This window comes from Paramisgurnus dabryanus, chromosome 20 (assembly GCF_030506205.2).
Source record: "Paramisgurnus dabryanus chromosome 20, PD_genome_1.1, whole genome shotgun sequence".
Classification (NCBI taxonomy): Eukaryota; Metazoa; Chordata; class Actinopteri; order Cypriniformes; family Cobitidae; genus Paramisgurnus; species Paramisgurnus dabryanus.
The window spans coordinates 18,148,148-18,167,620 of NC_133356.1; the positions used below are offsets into that span (position 1 = coordinate 18,148,148).

Below are 19,473 nucleotides of genomic sequence, written 5' to 3' on the forward strand. Positions count from 1 at the left end.
CATTTTGGATGACATGGTGGTGAGTAAATTATGTGGATTTTTTTTAAAGAAAATTGACAAATCCTTTCAGCCATTTCCCAGAGCTGTGTGTGTATGGTTCTTCGTCTGCAGTGCATATTGAGTTTCTGCACGAAAGCGCCCTCTGGCTTTTGAATAAAGCGGCATTTCGCTGAATTAATTGAGAAGCATAGCAAGCATCATCTGCCAATATATCGGTGCACCCCTACTAGCTTTCTGTAGAAACCTAGGCGAAGTCATTTATTGTGATTCACTGTTTTTTCCTTCATAAAATCATCCTACATAATGTAAATAACATTTGGTTAACATATTGGTATAACATTAATATCTTTAATATTGATTAAGTCAAAGACTGTAATCAATAGGTGAAATTAATTTTTGATTCTCCTAATCTCAAAATCAATTCACATACAGGGTCACATTTTTCAGAGCTACCAGCCAAGAATTCATATTTGTAATTTGTAAAATGGGAAACATGAAATTATTACAAAAATGAATAATGAAGACCACAGCACAACTTTGGGGCAAAAGCAGATTGTAGTAAAGCGTATCATTAGAATAGGATCATGCAAAGAAATTTGCTAGCTTGTAAAAGAGTTACATATCGGTATGATATTGTTTTGAAGCTACTGCTAATAATGAGCGACTCAACATTTGTAGTATTGCATCATATTAGTATAACTCAAACCTAAACATTATATACAACATCACTTAAAACACATACTGTGTTCCATAGAGAATGATTTATTTAAGATGCTGCATATATAAAAAATTACAGAAACAACTGTACAAAGAGCTTAAAGTACTTTTACAGCATACGCATTTTGCAAATACAATGCCTTAATGTGAGTGGCATTTAGACAATGACATTAGACATTTACATTAGTACAAGAAATCTGCATCAGAGTACAAGCACGAAACATTTGTCACCACTGAAGCATGAAAATTATCCATTGTTGCACAAGGCGGTTCTTACTGCCCACAGTAAATCAGAAGAAAAGTCATTTGATGAATAATAATCACTTCAAAGAAACACAATTGATTGACAGCCTAATTAAACTGCTATGCTGGCAAGCAAGGTGGAATCTAAATATATTTAGAGCAAGGGAACACATCAAATGCTGGAAATTTTGAATAAATGACACTTTAAATACATAATTTACATACATGAATTGAAAATGGATTTTTTTCTTCTTGACTGGGTCGTTTTGGCTCCCCACAAAGCTATCACTTATAAAACAATCATTCGTAATATACATGAATTGGCATGGCATTTACAAAAAGGAGCTAGTGTAAGCAACTACAAGAGAATTAATATAATATTATACAGTTATTTAAAGATGGTCAAGTGTATACCGCTCACTGCGAACATTGCAGACGGTAAAATGAGCTCTGCTTATTGCAGGGCCTGTCATTTAGTGTTATATCATTATATATCACTGAAGTCTAAGTGTGCGGTTCTCTATCATTTACACTAATAACAGTCTCTCTCCATACCAAAGCTATTTGGCGGAGACCAAGCAACTTGCTTAAAGCGAATCAGGCAAACCAGCGGTGACTGGTATTTCAAGCAGCAGGTGTCAGACACCTGTGGTGACTTGTGTGACCTCCGAGCTCATGTCAACACTGGGCTGGCAGCGGGACTCCAGTGATGACATCTCCATGACTAGTCATACCTGCTGATTGGTCCTGTCTACCGTGTGGGCGCTGGACTGGCCCTCGCGCTGGGGGTTTCTGGTGCGTGTGGAATTTTGTAGGTCGAGCACAGAGGGACTAGGAACGCAGAACTCCCGGAAACACCGCTTGAAATTCTCATCCAGAAAGGCGTAGAGGACTGGGTTGAGACAGCTGTTTGTGTAGCCGAGGGCGATGCAAAAATGCCACGTGACAGTCTGCAGGAGTGAGTTGGGAATGGTCACCAGGGCCTTGATGATAACAAAGATGTGGATCGGGGTCCAGCAGACGATGAAAACCGCCACCACCACCAGAACCATTCGGGTGATGCGGCGTAAATTGCGATCCTTCTCCTTAGAGCCAGACAGCATGCGGACGCTCTTGAGGCGTAGGATCATCAAGCCGTAACAGACGGTGATGATGAGAACGGGCATGATGAAGGCAAAGATAAAGACGCAGATCTTCAGGAGGTTCTCCCAGTACCAGGAAGGATGGGGAAAGAGCAAAGTGCAGTCAACGACGGCAAGCGCTGTAAAACAAATAAACCACACACATGAAACTCAATTTACTAGTTTTAGCAAAGCATATTGCATAGTGTAACCGCAAGTAATTATCTCTTCAGGGCACTGGTTGCCATAGAGACCCCGGCCTTTTCGCTACCTATTAGACATCCTTATGATTTTCTTCCCAAATGACTAAAAATGACATCAATCTACATTTGCTCGATAACAATTTTCTGGCGCTACGCTTCTGGAACTCGTGTCGACAATTTTTCTCACCAGAGTAAGGAATGGGGATGACTTATTTTCCTTAAAGGAAATATAGCTGAGAATTGGGTTTGTTTTGCTACAACGGTTCACAACTGTTCTGACAAAACTATTCCACATGTGATATAATAAACTACGACTAAAACATGTAATGATTAGTTAGGATAGCAAAAATAAATATGAAGAGCTCACATGCAAAAGCCGTCAAAAACAGTGGCAGCCAATGACTACTTTTTCCGATGGCGCACGATGTAAAGTTCGTCACAACATGTATGTAGCCCATCATGTGTGTGGTTCGTAATTTCAAAATATGTGTTCGGCGCATCGAGTGATCCTGTGTGCATCACGTGTCTTGTCAAAATAAGTGCTTGCTGCAGACGTGTCTAAAGGGTTTATGATAAAAGAGACGCTTGCATTAATCTCATGTGTAATCAGAGTTTACTGTTAAGGGAGTATCTTGTGTGTATTTTGTCAACGTTAGCGTCTCTTTTATCATAAACAGTTTTGACGCGTGTGCAGCAGGCAAAACACGTGATGCACATGGTTCACATGACGCAAAAAAAAACATATATTGTAAAAACACGAGCAACACACATGACACTCCGAACACATTTTGAATTTGTGCCCCGCGGAAGAGCACTCAGGAGCCGCCACTGGTCAAAAATGCAATAATGGTATTGACTTAATGCTCTCGGCACATATTATACGTTCATCAAATACTTTGACTTTAAATCTGCTTTGTCCCGGCCTCAAGCCATTCAGAAATACTGCTTTGTTGGCTGTATCCGTTAAAAGGCACGACGATTTTTCAGCCTTGAAGTGCACAAAAAAACCTAAATGAACTACAGACAAATTTTTGAGCCTTTAACCTTTACCTAGAAAGGACAGTGAAGAGTGACTAGAATTTTTTTTTAAAGTGGAGATTTTTTACGTATACCAATGAAAAGACTAAAGTGACATTTGTGTAAAGAAGGCATTTGAATTACTGACTAATAACCTTTTCATTGCCATTTGCTGAACCTAAATATAAGAGCCTTATAAAAAAATGCTCATAAGAAAGCATGTCAGACGCACTTAGAGGGTTTTGCATCTGAACTCTTCATATGCTTAGCAACCTTATGTACAGAGAAAACGTCAGTAATATCTGAATTTAAGAGGAGAATGTTATGATTAACATACAACTGCTGTGGTACTCAAATGTGGTGGAGGCCATAACCATGACAGGAAGCCCGATAGCAGATGAAAGGATCCAGTTACACACGTTGACAATCTTGGCATTTCGAGGCGTTCTGAAGTCCAAGGCTTTAACTGGATGGCAAACGGCTATGTAACGGTCAACGCTCATAGTGGTGAGGGTGAAGATGCTGGTAAACATGTTGTAGTAATCAATGGACAGCACAATCTTGCACAGCACGTCTCCGAAGGGCCATGTGCCCATCAGGTAGTTTACACTCTGGAATGGGAGAGTACTCGTTGCCAAGGCATCTGCTAAAGCGAGGTTGAAGATGTAGATGTTGGTCGCAGTTTTCATTTTGGTGTATCTGCAATGGTGGAAAACAGATTGAAATCCTTCCATTATTTGAAATACTGCGTGCAGCTGGGAAAAATCAGTGGGGTCAAAGTGAATCAGAGAAGAATAAAGAAATGTTTCTTAGAAATAGTGAAACAAACAACATGATTCGTTTTCAAAGAATAGTACACACATTGCTAATGCTCTTATCTTTGATTGTTCGTATTGTTCTACGTCATTATAAATGTTGAACAAGTTACAATACAAGATCTTCTTTAACATTTACAACATGCATTTACTGTAGATGGATCCTCCCTTTCACTTCATAATATCACTGGCTTATTTGCAACTCATCATATAGAAAGTAAGTAGCTGTTTTTAAGCTATATCATTTAAATCTATGAATTGAATGACAGGAGTCATTTCTGTCAATCATGAAAGAATGAGAAATACATTTGAGTAATTTAGTGCAAAGTGGTCTCCCGCACCTTTCTGAATAAACTTTTCATTTGAATAATACATTATTCATAAAGCAATGCTTCATTTCCATGTTAAACTGACTCTAGCGCTTTAGCCTCTGTCACTTCTTAATGGAGTTTTACAAAACATTACAGACTGTATATCAATTCTCTTTTGTCATTTTCATGCACTGCTTAACTTCTTCATTTGGCCTAAACTCTTTATCATTCTTTAGGAATACTAAATACTCTTTTATAACTAAATGCTCTTGAAAAAAAAAAACGGTTGTAAAACTTGTTGTTAACACTATATCTAGATTAAAGAAGTCTATTGTTTCTATGATTTCTGGCAGAATACTAAACAAAGCCATGAGCCGATCTGGGTTATGATGAAAGACCATTGTTCATGTATAATAACAGTGGGAGCATTTGCACTGTATAAACTACCTGACCGTTGAAAAGACTACGGTTTGTCAAAGGTTCACTGTTTGACTTTCACAGAAACACACATGAATCAGAACACAGTCGAGTCCAAACAAAAAACACACAAGACAGACACAGAAATGTGGTTTGTAGGTGCTTTTTCATAGCAAACGTTTGTAAGAAGACATTCTAGGTTTAATAAATGTGTAGAGGAGAATTTAGCTGGCTGGCTCTGTTAAATGCAAGAAAGACTTCAGAATGGTCAACTGGCTAAGGCTCTTATTCTATTTATGTGGCTGAGAATGCAAGGCAATAACTCATGAGGGATAGAGTAATAACCTTATTTAAAAAACAAAACAAAACAGATTGGGCTCTCTTTGTTGGATAACTTGCAACATGCACTGACAATAAATTACATTAAGTGGGCATGTACTAGGGGTGTCACCATTCTCCAAATCCTCGATTCGATTCTAAGGTCACGATCCGATTAGATTCTCGATTTTTTTATTTTTTTAAAGACAAAAAAATGCTATGCCATTATTATTTATTATTATAGTTTCGCATTAACATGCACATTGCATGGGGTTTAGAGCTTATAGAGAAAGGATTCCTTCTTGCACGCACATGGACTTAATGTGCACGTCTTGGACTCCTAGCATCTAAAATAAATCCAGCGCGTCATAAGCAGCTGCACTTCTCTCTGTCTCACGTGCACGCGCTCTCGCATCTGTCCGAAGTCTAAACATAAACTAAAGTAGTAATCCTTACGTATTTGTTCAGTTTTATGCGAGCTAAAGCAAACTATCCCTTTTGTTTAAAATATAATCCGCTGCATCTTGGCGCCTCTCTCACTCTCGTGCACGTGCAGAGAGCTGCGCTCTGTCCGAAGTCAGATCACTAGGTAGTAATCCTGTTTATGATATGCAATTTAAGGAGTTTTTTAAATGCACCCCTGAGAGTGTTTTCCCCACTTGGCGAGCCGACCGGACGTGACATGGGGGCATCGACGATCCCATTTTTGAATTTGAAGTTCGAGGTCGTGACTTAATTTTGATCGATTTCAATTTAATATCGAAATTGTGACACCCTTAGCATGTACACCAAAGCGTTTAACTCTTTCCCCTCCATTGACAAGTTAACTTGTCAATTAAGAGAAAATGCTTCCCTGCCAATGACGAGTTTTTCCGGCAATCTGTAATACCGGACTAAAACACAGGGATCCAACTAAAACCCGGAAGCAACCAAACAGTTCAAACTTAAAGTCCGTGTATGTTTTAAAGATCACTCTGAATCTGATCTCTATTAAAAGTCCTTCACAAAAGTCGGCAGGGCCGGTTCTAGATATTTGGAGGCCCTAGGCAAAATTTATGTTGGAGGCCCCTCACACCCCTCTAATTTTCAGAATAATCTGAGAAAGTGTTTTCCTACCCTGTAAGAAATCAAAGCAACTGTAAACCTCCGTCACCACAACGAAAGGCCCGCCTCTCCCCTCATTCGATTGGACAATGGAAAGACGCAAATGACGTTGGGCGCTTTTCCGCTCAGCAATCTTTCAAAAGCGCGTGCTGCGGCCGGCGACAAAAACCGCGCAAACGCTCCCTGCCCATAGAATATCATTCAAAAAAGGCGTCTACAACTGTCATAAATGCGTTTGGTGTGATCAGCCCCTTGCTGAACCAATATACAGTATAAAGTTATCTATTAGACTATGGATATATTCATATGTATTTCAATACCTTTTTATACCTTAAATATCCACAATAACGCCAGTTTTTTTTTTGCTGTTTGACTTTAAATACAAACTTTTTTAACTTGACTTTTTTGATAGTTAGCTCCCCACGCAATGCTATCGTGCACACCCATTCAAAGTGTCTAAACAGAGTCAGCAGCGCTCAAGTTTGATCTGTCTTGAAATGATGTTGATAAACAAAACAAAGCTAAGATTATTTTTTAAACAACCTGACCTCACGAATTTCCGTGGCATAGTCACGGAATTTTGTGCTCATTTTTCCGTGGCATTCTCACGGATCTCCGCATTTTTCCGTGGCCCTGCTACGGACTGTCTTTTTCCGTGGCATTCTCACGGATTGGTTACTCAACTGTTTTGTCCTATTTTCTTACCATTTTCGCTTCGGTTTAGGGTTAGATTTACATGAAATGACATCCCTACCCAAACCCAACTCTAACCCCAACGCCAGGCGACAATTGTTTAAAGTTTAGAAAATATAAAAGAATAAATCAGAAAAAATTATATAAACCAATAGTTAAAGTGACATACTAATGCAAACACCAAATCTAACCCTAAACCGAAGCGAAAATGGTTTGAAAATAGGAAAAAGCAGTTGAGTCACCAATCCGTGAGAATGCCACGGAAAAAGACAGTCCGTAGCAGGGCCACGGAAAAATGCGGAGATCCGTGAGAATGCCATGGAAAAATGAGCACAAAATTCCGTGACTATCCCACAGAACTTTGTGAGATCATGTTGTTTTTAAATGCATTATTTTAAAATACCTGCATCATGTGCTGAACTGTCTTTGATAAGTTTGCTTATCAATCGTTCTCACGTTACTTTGATGTCAAACACCTGCGGTTCTTATGGCGGCGGCACCGCATGAAGTCGAAATCACCTTAAAACTGTATTTATTGCTGTTGGACTAGCGCACATGGATTTAGCAGTTATGGAGGCCCCCCGTCCAAGCTTGAGGCCCTTGGCATTTGCCCACTCTGCTTATAGCTAGCGCAGGCCCTGAAAGTCGGAGCCGATGATGTAGTGGACAGTGCTTCGACATATGGTGCAGATCTCAGCTTTTTGCTAAAAAATTTGTATTTAAAAAAACCTACCCATATTTGAGAGGTGATAAAAAAAGAACAAATGAAGGTAGGATGAAACATTTTTTTGTTTGAAAGCAACTTTTTTTAAAACGCATGGTGGGAAAAGAATTAACACGGCTGAAAATGCTATGCGGATGCCGACTGTGCCATTGCTAGTGTTTCTTTGGATGGGGGTGGCTTTTGGTTGCTATGATACTTATGTCTGTTTTTCAGTCGTGGTACGATGCACCAGTTGGTTGTTGTGGTATTTTTTACCACCCCTTCTCGACTGTGATTGGACGGCTGAGTGAAAAGTGACATTGACCAGCTGAGCAATTCAGACAAAGTTGAAAAATGTTCAACTCTGGGCGCTCAGTGCTGGACGTGAAAAAAACACAGAGCACGGACAAAACCCGCCAGCTGCTGCCATTGTTTAAAAGCGTGGTGCTTCTATTGGAAACAACTGAAAACATACGCCGGCTACAGGCGTTAATGCCTTGGTGTACACGCCCCCTAACTGATCATCATACATTTAGCATTTTTTTTTTAAACAAAATAAGCATTCCATTTGAAGAAAAATTAAAGGAATTCTTTACAGTTTACATTCATGGAAATAAATATTCCAATGGAAATACAATGGACTTTTGTCTGGAAGCCATTGCTAATAATGTCTTAGTCATCCACAGTCCCTTATCACACCACACGTTTTTCCTAAGGGTGCTGTCTAATTATGAGAGTACTGCATCTCTGTATAACACATTAAAGTGATTTTATGGTGAAAAGGTGGAACTTGCAGTCTGGTCAAGAAGAGAGTAGAGGAGCTGTTCATTTGTGTTGAACACAACTCACTGGAAGCAGATAAAAAATGTATTTCTCACACGCAAAAATAAAAGTCGCTTTTGTTTTAGTAATGACAGCCTAAAGATTGTTCCAAACACTGTAGGTTCACGCTAGAAGTCAGGACCAAAAACGTTGTGCTCTGTACATTACACATTAGGTCAGTAAGTGGAGAGTAGGTGGTCTTTTGTGGCTGTTCGAACACATTCAACCACTTGAGCGTCTATGCCACTCTGAATGTGGATGAAAGTGGATAAGCTCAACATACAACCCCATTTACACCTGTATTTAGCCTCGTCCACTTGTGATGCAACAGACTAAAATGCATCTTAATACCATAGGTGTATTCTGTGGATGTTAAAGGTTCTTTATGGAACCATGCAGCTTGGTAAAGACCATATTAAGTGCATGTGGACTTCTTTGGTACACAAGTTTCGCCAAATGGTTAACCAGCACATGCACTGTTTATTCACAGATTGTCCCCTGAAACTACACATCTATGTAAACCTCTGAACTTTTGTAAAACAAGCACCCCCAGCAAGAACTTTCAAAGGTTATCTCTGCAACGAGAGTATACATGCATTCTAGACAACATGCCTGGCAACCAAGACCTGTCATTAACCTAGAGGAAGGTGTGCAGTTTTTCTTATGGACAGAATTAGGTGTGACATCAGACAGTAGAATCAATAAAAAACAAGATTAGGATGGACACCCACACCGGAAACTTTAAAATGAAGACTGACATTTGTATACTTCTAACTAACTCTATTCTTTTTAAAAGCAACATATAAAGTAAACATACAGTTCAACACCTGATGTAACAGTTGGTGCATGTCAATTTGCTTCAGATGTGAAGCACAACTGATTTTAAAAGGTCTGAGTATTATTATTAATATCTCTCTGCCTCAGGTAAAGCAAGAGCTAATGCTTATAAAACGTGACAGGTAACAAAAACTGACAAAGGAGTTTTTTTTAAATCATAATGCTCCTGCACCTGCAGGCATTAAGGTGAAAGTATTTGTGGAGGGACAACAATTGTATTTCGTATATGCTGTTTTCTCATTATGATTTTCATAAAAACTGAATACTAAACTGGGAAAGTATACTGTTTAAAACCCTGAGAGAGCTGTGATGTTTATTTTTACACTGAAACGATATAAAAAAGACCATTAAACCAAGGTCATTCAATTTAAATACTCAATTGTTGGTTTCAATTCATAATGGAATTAGACACATTTGGAAATGACTTTTGTTGGAGATAAAGGAAATGCAGCCAAATCAGATTTTTTTGCTGTGATTTGATCATAAACCAAGGACTTGCTTGTTGCTAGGGAACACCAGAACATGTGCAGATTTTGTGTACCATTGACTTAAATGGCATCTGTTTATGCATGTAGACATATTGCTATGTTATTTGAGTTCTTTAAAACTTCACCATATTGGCGAAAAACAGAAAAATACATTTTGTGATGTTTGTGATTTAGACTTTAAAAAAAATCTTTTTTTTTAAATAACAGATCAACTTAGGGAAGTGCATCACAAAAATGTATGTCTGATGACTCAAAAATTCAAAGCTTGAAAATACATGTTAGTCATAATGTAAGGGCTTCCTAATTTGATATTATGTATAATAGCAAAAAAGCTTTGAAAGAAAGCTGTCAATCTCAATGACACGCTTCAAAAAATCTTTTTCATCTTAAAAACAAATCAAGAAATGAAGAAACTAAAATAGAAACAGATGAATAAATCAAAAGACGCTTTTCTTTATGTCACTATACGCTGCTAAGATTTGAAATCCATTATAATGGCAGGGGAAATAAACAATAATAGCACCACAGTGAATCAAAGCAAGCTAATCTAGGTGAGTTATGCATGAGTTTCTTGCTGATTTAAAACTAATAAAAGATGACGTTTTTATTTAAATTGTCACAGACAGAAGACACAGATGCTAAAGAGAGCCCAGTCCCAGCACCTGAGTCTCATCACCAAGTTGGCAAATTCCAATCAGAAGTGATCATGTGTGAACTTTAGAAAGAGTTGGGCAATTGAGGGCGAATAGAGCAATGAAAAACGTCATTTTCTTTTATAGCGATTGTTTATGCGATGTTCCCTTCCTGAAGTGCCCTTTATGGGTGCAAAAATGCCATTTGGAATTCGCTTCTTTGTTTACATATCAATCAGGTGGCTATCAACTGCGTTCTTGTTATCTCTCAGGCCCAGGAAAAGGAAGGGTGATTATGTTAGTACTGTATGTGATTCTGTGACTGTTACATAGACCCAGGAATCTGTTTGGGCTTTTAACAGTTTAGACCAATAGCAACAGAGAACTATTAGTTTATAACAACTATTCACAAAAGGTGCTTTCAGCAATCAATATTTATTCTGATCTGTAGTGCTGGGTAAAAAGTCTTCTTTTGCGCTGCACTTACTTTGTTAAATAGCTGGCAGGCACAAGTGATAGATCCCAGCAAGCAATTGCCGTAATTTCACAGTGTATAGACAGTTTCAACAGCAACAACATAAACAAACGGCTTTGTGGACTAAACACAACTTCCGGAAGACTTCCACGTAGAATCAATAAAAATAACAGTAGTGTATTTCTTATAACAAGTAAATTACCTTCTTTCATATATCATATCTAAAGTGTATCAAATATTATACTGAACTAACAATACTGTGTAAAATGAATGTATACCAGCCAAGTCACACAAAATTACGTACCTATAGTCACGTAATTGTTTTATTCTTTTTCGAGATACTGTCAAGAATTTTTTTGTGGTTGTGTCACAAATTTATGTTTATGTGTCATTGTCATGTATTGGTTTCTCAACTGTTTTTTGTTCTATTTTCTTACCATTTTCGCTTCGGTTTAGGATTAGATTTACATAAAATGACATCCTTACTCAATCTCAACTCTAACCCTAACGCCAGATGACAATGGTTTAAAATTTAGAAAATAAATCAGAAAAAACCAATACCTAAAGAGACATCCTAATGCAAACCCAAAATCTCACCCTAAACTGAAGCGACAATGGTTTGAAAATAGGAAAAAGCAGTTGAGTAAAAAAATACGTGACAATGACACATAAGCAGAAATTGGTGATACGTTCACGAAAAAAAACGCGGAAATTCGTGACAGTATCACAAAAAAGAATCAAAAATTTACGTGACGGTAGATAATTTTGTGAGACTAGCGTATACAGTGATAGCTACAGGTCCTTGAATTCTTGCCTGGCTGCCAAACATCTTCACACATTTGTGATGCATGCTAGTCCTCTACCCTTTTCTTTAGCTAACCAGAAATTTTTTTTTTTTGACACAATATTTGTTTCAGAGATCAGTTAAGCCACTAGCCAGACCAATGAATACAGACCGGATGTTCACTTCGGGTTCAGACGCGTAACTGCGACGGTGCATGTGCGTCTGATGAAACTGTCTATGCAATATAGTCCATCTTTGAGTAATCCACTTCTAGCCAAAATAAACTTGAATATGCTTATGTTTTTTTTTGCCTAAATAACTTGTGATATGTATGATATTCCATCAGCAAAGTCAATAGTGATTACAAAGTGTTTGGTTATTTATTTCTTCTATTTCATTTATTTTTGGGCTAAACTCTTAAAAAAGGAGCTTACAAGGTCCTTCACAGCGATGTCATAGAATATTTAGTCAAAGGTTCTCCAAAAACATTTCTTTATACATTTTTAATAATCTGAAAACCCTTTTTTCACCATAAAGTACCTTTTATGAAACAGAAAGGGTCTTCAGATGTTAAAGGTGCTTTAAAGAACCATTCAGACAGAAAAAGTTATTTTATGGCATCCTTTTAATGGCTGTACGTACCTGGCCTGAAGTTAACTTCTGGTTTGTGTTTTTTAATTGATCTGGCTAGTGGATAAACTGACCTGTGGAACAAATACACCAACCTAATCTCACAAAGTTCCGTGGGGTGCTCATTTTTTCTCACGGATCTCCGCATTTTTCCGTGGCATTCTCACGGATTGGTTACTCAACTGCTTTTTCATGTAAATCTAACCCTAAACCAAAGCAAAAATGGTAAGAAAATAGGACAAAACAGTTTAGTAACCAATCCATGAGAATGCCACAGAAAAAAAAACAGTCCATAGCAGGAGAAATGCGGAGATCCGTGAGAATGCCACGGAAAAATGAGCAATAAATTCAGTGACTATCCCACAGAAATTCGTTAGATCAGGCTGAATACACTGTATCTTGTTTAAAATAAAAATGTTTCAGTTTCCAAAAGATGAGGGGAGGAGATGAGCATGGATCCCTATGTTCGAAGAGAGGTTTGGCAGTCAGGCAAAATTCAAGGATTTGTAGCTAACATTGTATACATTAACTTTACACATAACATTAGCTCAGTGTTGCTAGTTGATACGCTTATAATGATTTGAAGTAAGGAATTGACTAATTATATATCAGTCAAGCCAGTGACTGCGGTTAACACTGATGATTTTTAAATGATTCTGCAGAGCAAGAATCACTTGCCTTCTTATCGATGTTCTTAGTCTCAAAACACAGAGCTCTAGGTTTGCTAAGCGGAGCTCTATCCATCCCTAAATAAATGTCTGTTTCACATCATTACATCACATGTCTGTCTTAGAAAAACCTTTTATTTGCACACTGTTGAAATTATAGTTGCATATTTATCTAGATAAAAACCAGGCCCGACCATTTTCAGCAATATTTATGCATTTCAGATATTGCACTTTTGGATATTGCACTTTTTTTTTTACAATTTTCACATTATAGATGAAAACATTACTTGGTGGCATAAAACCTCTTGAAATAAGTTCCTTCCTGTAGAGATCATATTTACAAATATTGTATAATGGATCATAAGAACCATTATGCTTGCACAAGAATCAATAAACATTTGTGGGCACCGTGCCTTTTGTTAGCTCAGCATACAGTTCAAAATGCTGTCGAGTGAAAAGGTTGTAAAGATTCAAACTGAGTGTCCCTGGGGACATTTATCAGGTTATATCACAATATGAACTAAACAACCCTTAGTTGTTTCTGTAGTGGCGAATATGATAATCACGATTTTTACATGTATCTATGTAATAATTCAATGTTGGGCTTCAGTTGGCACAAATCGAGGAGAAAATACACAGAGATAAAGGAGGAACATTAGCAGACTTTTGATTAATAAAGCAATTACAGATATTGTGTACATTATTGATTTCTTACGCTCTTCTGGTGTGTACTTTTCTATGGAACAGTGGTAAAAGCATGAACAGTACTTAACCTTTTATCATTGTGTTTTTTTTACAGCCCATAATCTCAAATTAATTGATATGTACTGTAGACAGCTGTAATAAACCTTTAATTCAAGCATGTTGTGCTTCTTAAAAAGATCTATTGATGAATCTTTTCCATTTGTTTCTGGATTTACTACAGGACACATGTGATGGGGAAGTTATATGACATGAGGTGAATGTCGGAAACAACCCTACAATCTTCTCCATGACAACGGGAAGCCTAGGCAATTTAAATTCAAGGCATTTACCTTCTCTCAGAACTCATTTTCCATGCAACTGAGTTTCTATTTCTCACATGCATGAACACTGGACGCTCCAAGGGTTAACAACAAATGCTGTGATCAGCAGCTAAAGGCTCTTAAAGCAGAAAAAAATTATTCTGACATGTATTCTTGAAGTGCAATTAACACTGTCAGACTGTAAAGTTATGGGTTAAAAAAATAACAAGAGATTCAGTGACGGATTTAGCTTTAATATTAAATTCAGATTGTGTGGCAAATGCTGTTTTCAGTGCATTTACATATTACATATATTTTTCAAATGTAGATCATTTTTAATGACAAATCTAAATCACATACAAACTTAAAGTGTGAAGAAATAAGTTATCTTCGTTTAGCATCAAGGGAATTTCTATGTAAAGCTCTATAAATTTTTCATAGGGTTTAAAAAAACTTTGTAGTGCGAGGGGGCGTTTCTGGTGAAAGTGTGACACTCATGCTGGGAAGCAGAATTTCAAGTGCCTTTATTCTTGGCTTTGAAGAAATACTCTTGTGTATTCTATATAGGTTGATAAATTCAGTCTTCGAAGGTCACAGCCCTTAAAGTCCACGAAGAGAACTGAAATGAGATGGCCAACGGAGGATCAAAGGTTGCGTCACCTGCTGTTCACTCCCACCACGCCTGTCTGCGGGACTCACAGATGTTCCGGCTTATTAAAATAAATGTGGAACCAGTAAAAATGTATTTTAATTGAGAAAATGTGACACATTAATGGAGACTGAACTAACCAACAGTAAGTTTATATCAAAATAGCCTTAGAAAAATATACAAAAGTAAAACGCAACTGGATTGTGGGCTAACTGGAGCACACCATGAATTTCAGAACGATAAGCTTTGTAAAAAATGATAAGTTTCAGAAGGTGGGGCATAGAAGAGCAACAATTATGTACGGTATGTAGAAAATAATGTGTTTTTTGAATCATAAACCACGTAAACACATTGCATTACACCAAATACACACAAACAACTTTCTTTTTAGCAAAGTAATAGAGATTCTTTAATAAAAGTTAAAAAAAAATATCAAGCCGTTATATCTAACCGTTACAGGCATGCAATGAATCTCGGATTAGCCGAGGCCGTTCTATCCTTCACAGTTTGAGAAAAGAAGGACACATTTTTAACCAGCTTTCGAATTGGGACATCTTTATACTTCTGTAGCCTTCAGTTTCGCTGCTGTGACGCAATCATTCTTGGAATGCAGCCTTCAGAGGTCTGAGCCTTCGAATTGGGACACAACTATAGTAATATTGCAAAGTGACTCAGTCACATTTTTGTTATTTCTCCTGTGGCCGATGTTATATGGGGGTCAATAAATACATTTTTAAACTGCAGTCCCCTGATTAATAAGTAAACTGCATCTTATCTGTAAGCTCCCTCTTGTTGCCACTGTAGGCAGCATCTTCTAAAACTACGAATGTTGATTATAAATTCAAAGAAAATTGGGTGACCTTAAAATGGGCCACACAGTAAGAAATGGTAAATTAAGATTTCTGGATGTCTTTACACCTGTTTCATACCTTGAAATGAAAATATTTATTAAGCATTAAGCAATGAATAGCTGAGGTGAATATAAAAGTTCTACTCATTCTGTGTGCATGATCAAAATTCTGTATGACTAATCACAATTCACTTGAATGACCTTGAAGCAAATAAGCTCCCACCCCTATTTACTCATTGATATTCATTAATTTCCGTTTGAGGAGAAATTGCTGTATTGATTGCATCCTTCCCTTGAGCCTATTACTCAGTGATATCAGATTCAGCTCAGGTGTGTAAGTATGTGTATGGGGGGTAGATCTTTGAATTCAGTTAACAGTTGACAGCTAAATTGTAGGTGTAAACAAGGGCAATAACATACATGTGCACAATCACTATAATGGTGAAGCTAAGAAGTAAATCTATCTATCTATCTATCTATCTATCTATCTATCTATCTATCTATAGAGTATTTATTTTTCATAGAGAAATCAATGTGGATAAATTATTCAATGTTCTTTGTATGTAAAGGCCATGACCACATATTAAACATTGGGGGGACCAAAACATTCAGGGCTATATGTATGTATGTATTAAAAAAAGCAATTGGGCTGTTTCTGATTTTGGGGGGGAGATGTCCTTCCCAATGTATTTTGTGGTTACTGTCCTGGTGTATGTTGAGCTCTGCTGTTGTGTTTTACTGTATAGGCTACACAAACAAACAAACAAACAAAAAAAACATAACTTTGAAGATTATTTGTATGTCGTTTCACTCGATGATAAGACACAATCGTTGAAGTGCGCAATAGCCTAACTGCACTGAGCCGCATTCACGCGCCCATTTATGAAATAAATATGGCATATACAGGCATTTTCTATTCCAGTATTAAAGAAACTGATTAAATGTCTTGAAAGAACACTGGCTATTCAATCAATAGAAAGCTAAAATAAACACTTTGTGTGTACGGTTTGTGTTTAGTGTAGTACAAAACGTGGTGACGATTACGGTTAATGGCAAAAATAGCTTTATTTCTCTACATCTTTCAACAGGTCGTTCTTCTGACAAAAACACATACCGTAAAACAACACAAAGGCTATTTTATGCATAAAAGGGGCTAGGGCACCAACCATTTAAAGTGTGTTTATGGATGGTTTCCACTAGCAGTGGTTAGACAGGTGCAATTGACCTGGTGTGATTTCTTACCTGATAATCACATACATGACCAGCACGTTGCCCAACAGTCCCAGCACACACACAATCGAGTATAAAGCGGTGATGATGATAGCCACTATAATCGGAGTTGAGCTCTTGTCCAGCTCGGCTCGGTCACATCTGGAGCTGTTCAGGTTCGTTAGACTCGAGCTGTTGCTGAAGTTTCGGCAGAACGCGCTGTTGTTCGACATAAGCGGATTGGAAAGCGAATAGAGAAAGTCCGAAATGTTGCCACTGGTTTCCATGGCAAATGCTAGTTCTTAACGCGCGTGCCGTTTATCAATCGCCTTTTTCGCTGTCGATACCTGTCCGACTCCAAAGCGTGTCCAAACCCTTGTAACGAGATGATCAGCTGCCTCGAGACTACAGTAAGCGATAAATCTGCACGTCTGTCGCTATGTGGTAAATCTGTCATGGGGTTCTTACATTACCCTCGCGAAACGGGATCGAGCGTCGCTCAGAGCGCGTATTCGCATTTTATTCGACAAACTGACGTCACGTCTATATGCACATGTGTTCCAGTGTTTCCAACTCCTGACTTTCCCAAGGATTTGCTGTTTGAATGCACTTATCTCATCTGCATCTCACTGCAACTTAAGTTTAAACAGTAATAATAAAAATACATCTTAATAATGTTTTAAATAACTTATGACGTACTTTTGAATGGGTAAACAAATGAACTAATAATGTTAATATATATTTCCAAAAACAATAATTTTATATTTTATGTTTATTTTAAAAAATTAAGTGCATAAGGTAATGCATATGTATTTGTGAAGCACTGCAAAACATATTGAACTTTAATTCATGTTTGTGCCAATATAATCTTATGTAGTTATAATGTTTTTAACCATACTTAAGTCTTATACATTATGTTCTTTCAGGTTTGCCACCTTGTTTTATAAATACTATGTCAGGTTTTAATAAAATACAAAAATATGCTGTAAACTGAAAAGGTGTTAATGAGAGAAATCAGTCTCTCATTAGAATTATAAATAAAAACATATCATATTTCAGAGTTTCACATGTATAATTTTGAAGAATATGACAATATATTAGCTTTTATAATACACTGTAAAAAATGCTTGTGAAATCTACAGTAATTAACTGTGTTCATGCACAGCAAATAACTGTAATAAAGTTCACAGTGGATTACAGTTCATTCAGTGTGAAATCACAGTAGTGTTTTTAAACTGTAAAAATCACAGTAAAAAGGTATGTGCTGTAGAAAGTCACAGTAAATAAAATATCCTGCAAAGATTCACAGTAACCAGCAATGTACTGTAGAGACTCACAGTAACCAACATTGTACTGTAGAGACTCACAGTAGGGGTGAGCAGGGGCGAAAGTACAATTTTTCAGAAAAACTTAATTTTAAAAGATAAAGTTTTAGACAGATATATTTTTGCTGTGATCAGTAACTCAAGTGTGGACTATGAATTCCAGGTGAAATTTTGGAAACAAAATGGCCTTAGACTCTGTCAGCAGGGACGAAAGTAACACATAGGTGGCTCAAAAGCAGAACAGAACAAGATAGATTTTTGTGTTACACTTGTTTTTAGTAAATAAACATGACTATGATCTTGTTTATATGTAGTTTCGGTTAAATTTTGGTTTCATCAAATGTTTCTAAAGCAACCTGACAGTACAAACTTGAATTGTTGAAAAAAAAACATTTTTAACAGTTTGAACACAATAAAATTAAATCAAATAAAAAAATATACATTTTCAACATAATGCAACAGTACTGGCAGTAGGAGAAGAGTAACAAGTGTTACTTTCATCCCGACAGGAACTCCTGACATTTAAACCCGATTGAGTTTTATTTTTAAAAACTCTGAGAAATCAAACTTCATGATGTGTTACAGCACATTTTACAGTAAATGTATTTAAGTCCAGTCAACAACAATTTTTGTTAGCAACATGCTGATGTCTAATCTTATACAGGATACTCAAAATAAACTGAAGAAAATTATTTCTTCAATAATCTTTGTTGGGAATTCCTTTTTAAAGTATATTTATTATATTATATTTGAGTATTATGCTAGTAATGACAAATTAGATTTATTTTCTATTTCTTTAAAGGAGAAAGTCACTATGATTATTGTTTTGTCTACAATATGGTACACACAACATTCCATTAAATATGCTACCACACTGAAATAAATTGTAGGTTACACTTAATACTTATACAACTATAAATAAGTTTTCAACTATGTGAACCAACTTTCACTAATTTGCAACTATATCTCAACTAACTGTCTAACTGTCCTTAGAGTATTAGTAGACTGTTAGGGTTAGGGAAGAGGTTAGGGTTAGTGGAATAAGTTGACATGCACCTGCAAAGATACTTATCACAATATCATCACAATAAAGTGTGAATAGATATTAAGCAGACAGTCTACTAATACGGTAAAGATTGGTAGGATAAATAGTTGCAAAGTTACTTATAATTAGTAAAATGTCTAAAGTGGACTATCGAAAAAAAGTGTTACCGAATTGTATTGGCTGACTCGTCATGTTGCTTTGAGTATAATTGGTTAATATGACTGTCATTCAGTAAACTGGCCAATGACTGCTGTGTGAGCACTGGTTTAGTTTGAACAAACTAAGGGTGCATCCCAATTCAGGGTCTGGATCCTTTTAAGGCCGTGGACTTTGAAGGCAAGGCTCAATATTTGAAGGCAGCAGCCTCTAAACGCCACGGAGTGAAATGAAATG

The 19,473-nt window shown here is 37.0% G+C and overlaps 1 protein-coding gene across 1 annotated transcript; it reads right to left on the minus strand.

Moving 5' to 3' along the window:
- Nucleotides 1–470: 470 nt before the first annotated feature.
- On the minus strand, nt 471–17,314 carry oprm1 (opioid receptor, mu 1). Its single transcript, XM_065296807.2, has 3 exons — nt 16,744–17,314; nt 3,639–4,000; nt 471–2,221 (listed from the first exon to the last, which is right to left on the minus strand). Exons 1-3 carry the CDS (start codon nt 16,995–16,997, stop codon nt 1,689–1,691), a joined length of 1,149 nt encoding a protein of 382 aa, XP_065152879.1. The 5' UTR covers nt 16,998–17,314; the 3' UTR covers nt 471–1,688.
- Between the last annotated feature and the right edge of the window lie 2,159 nt (nt 17,315–19,473).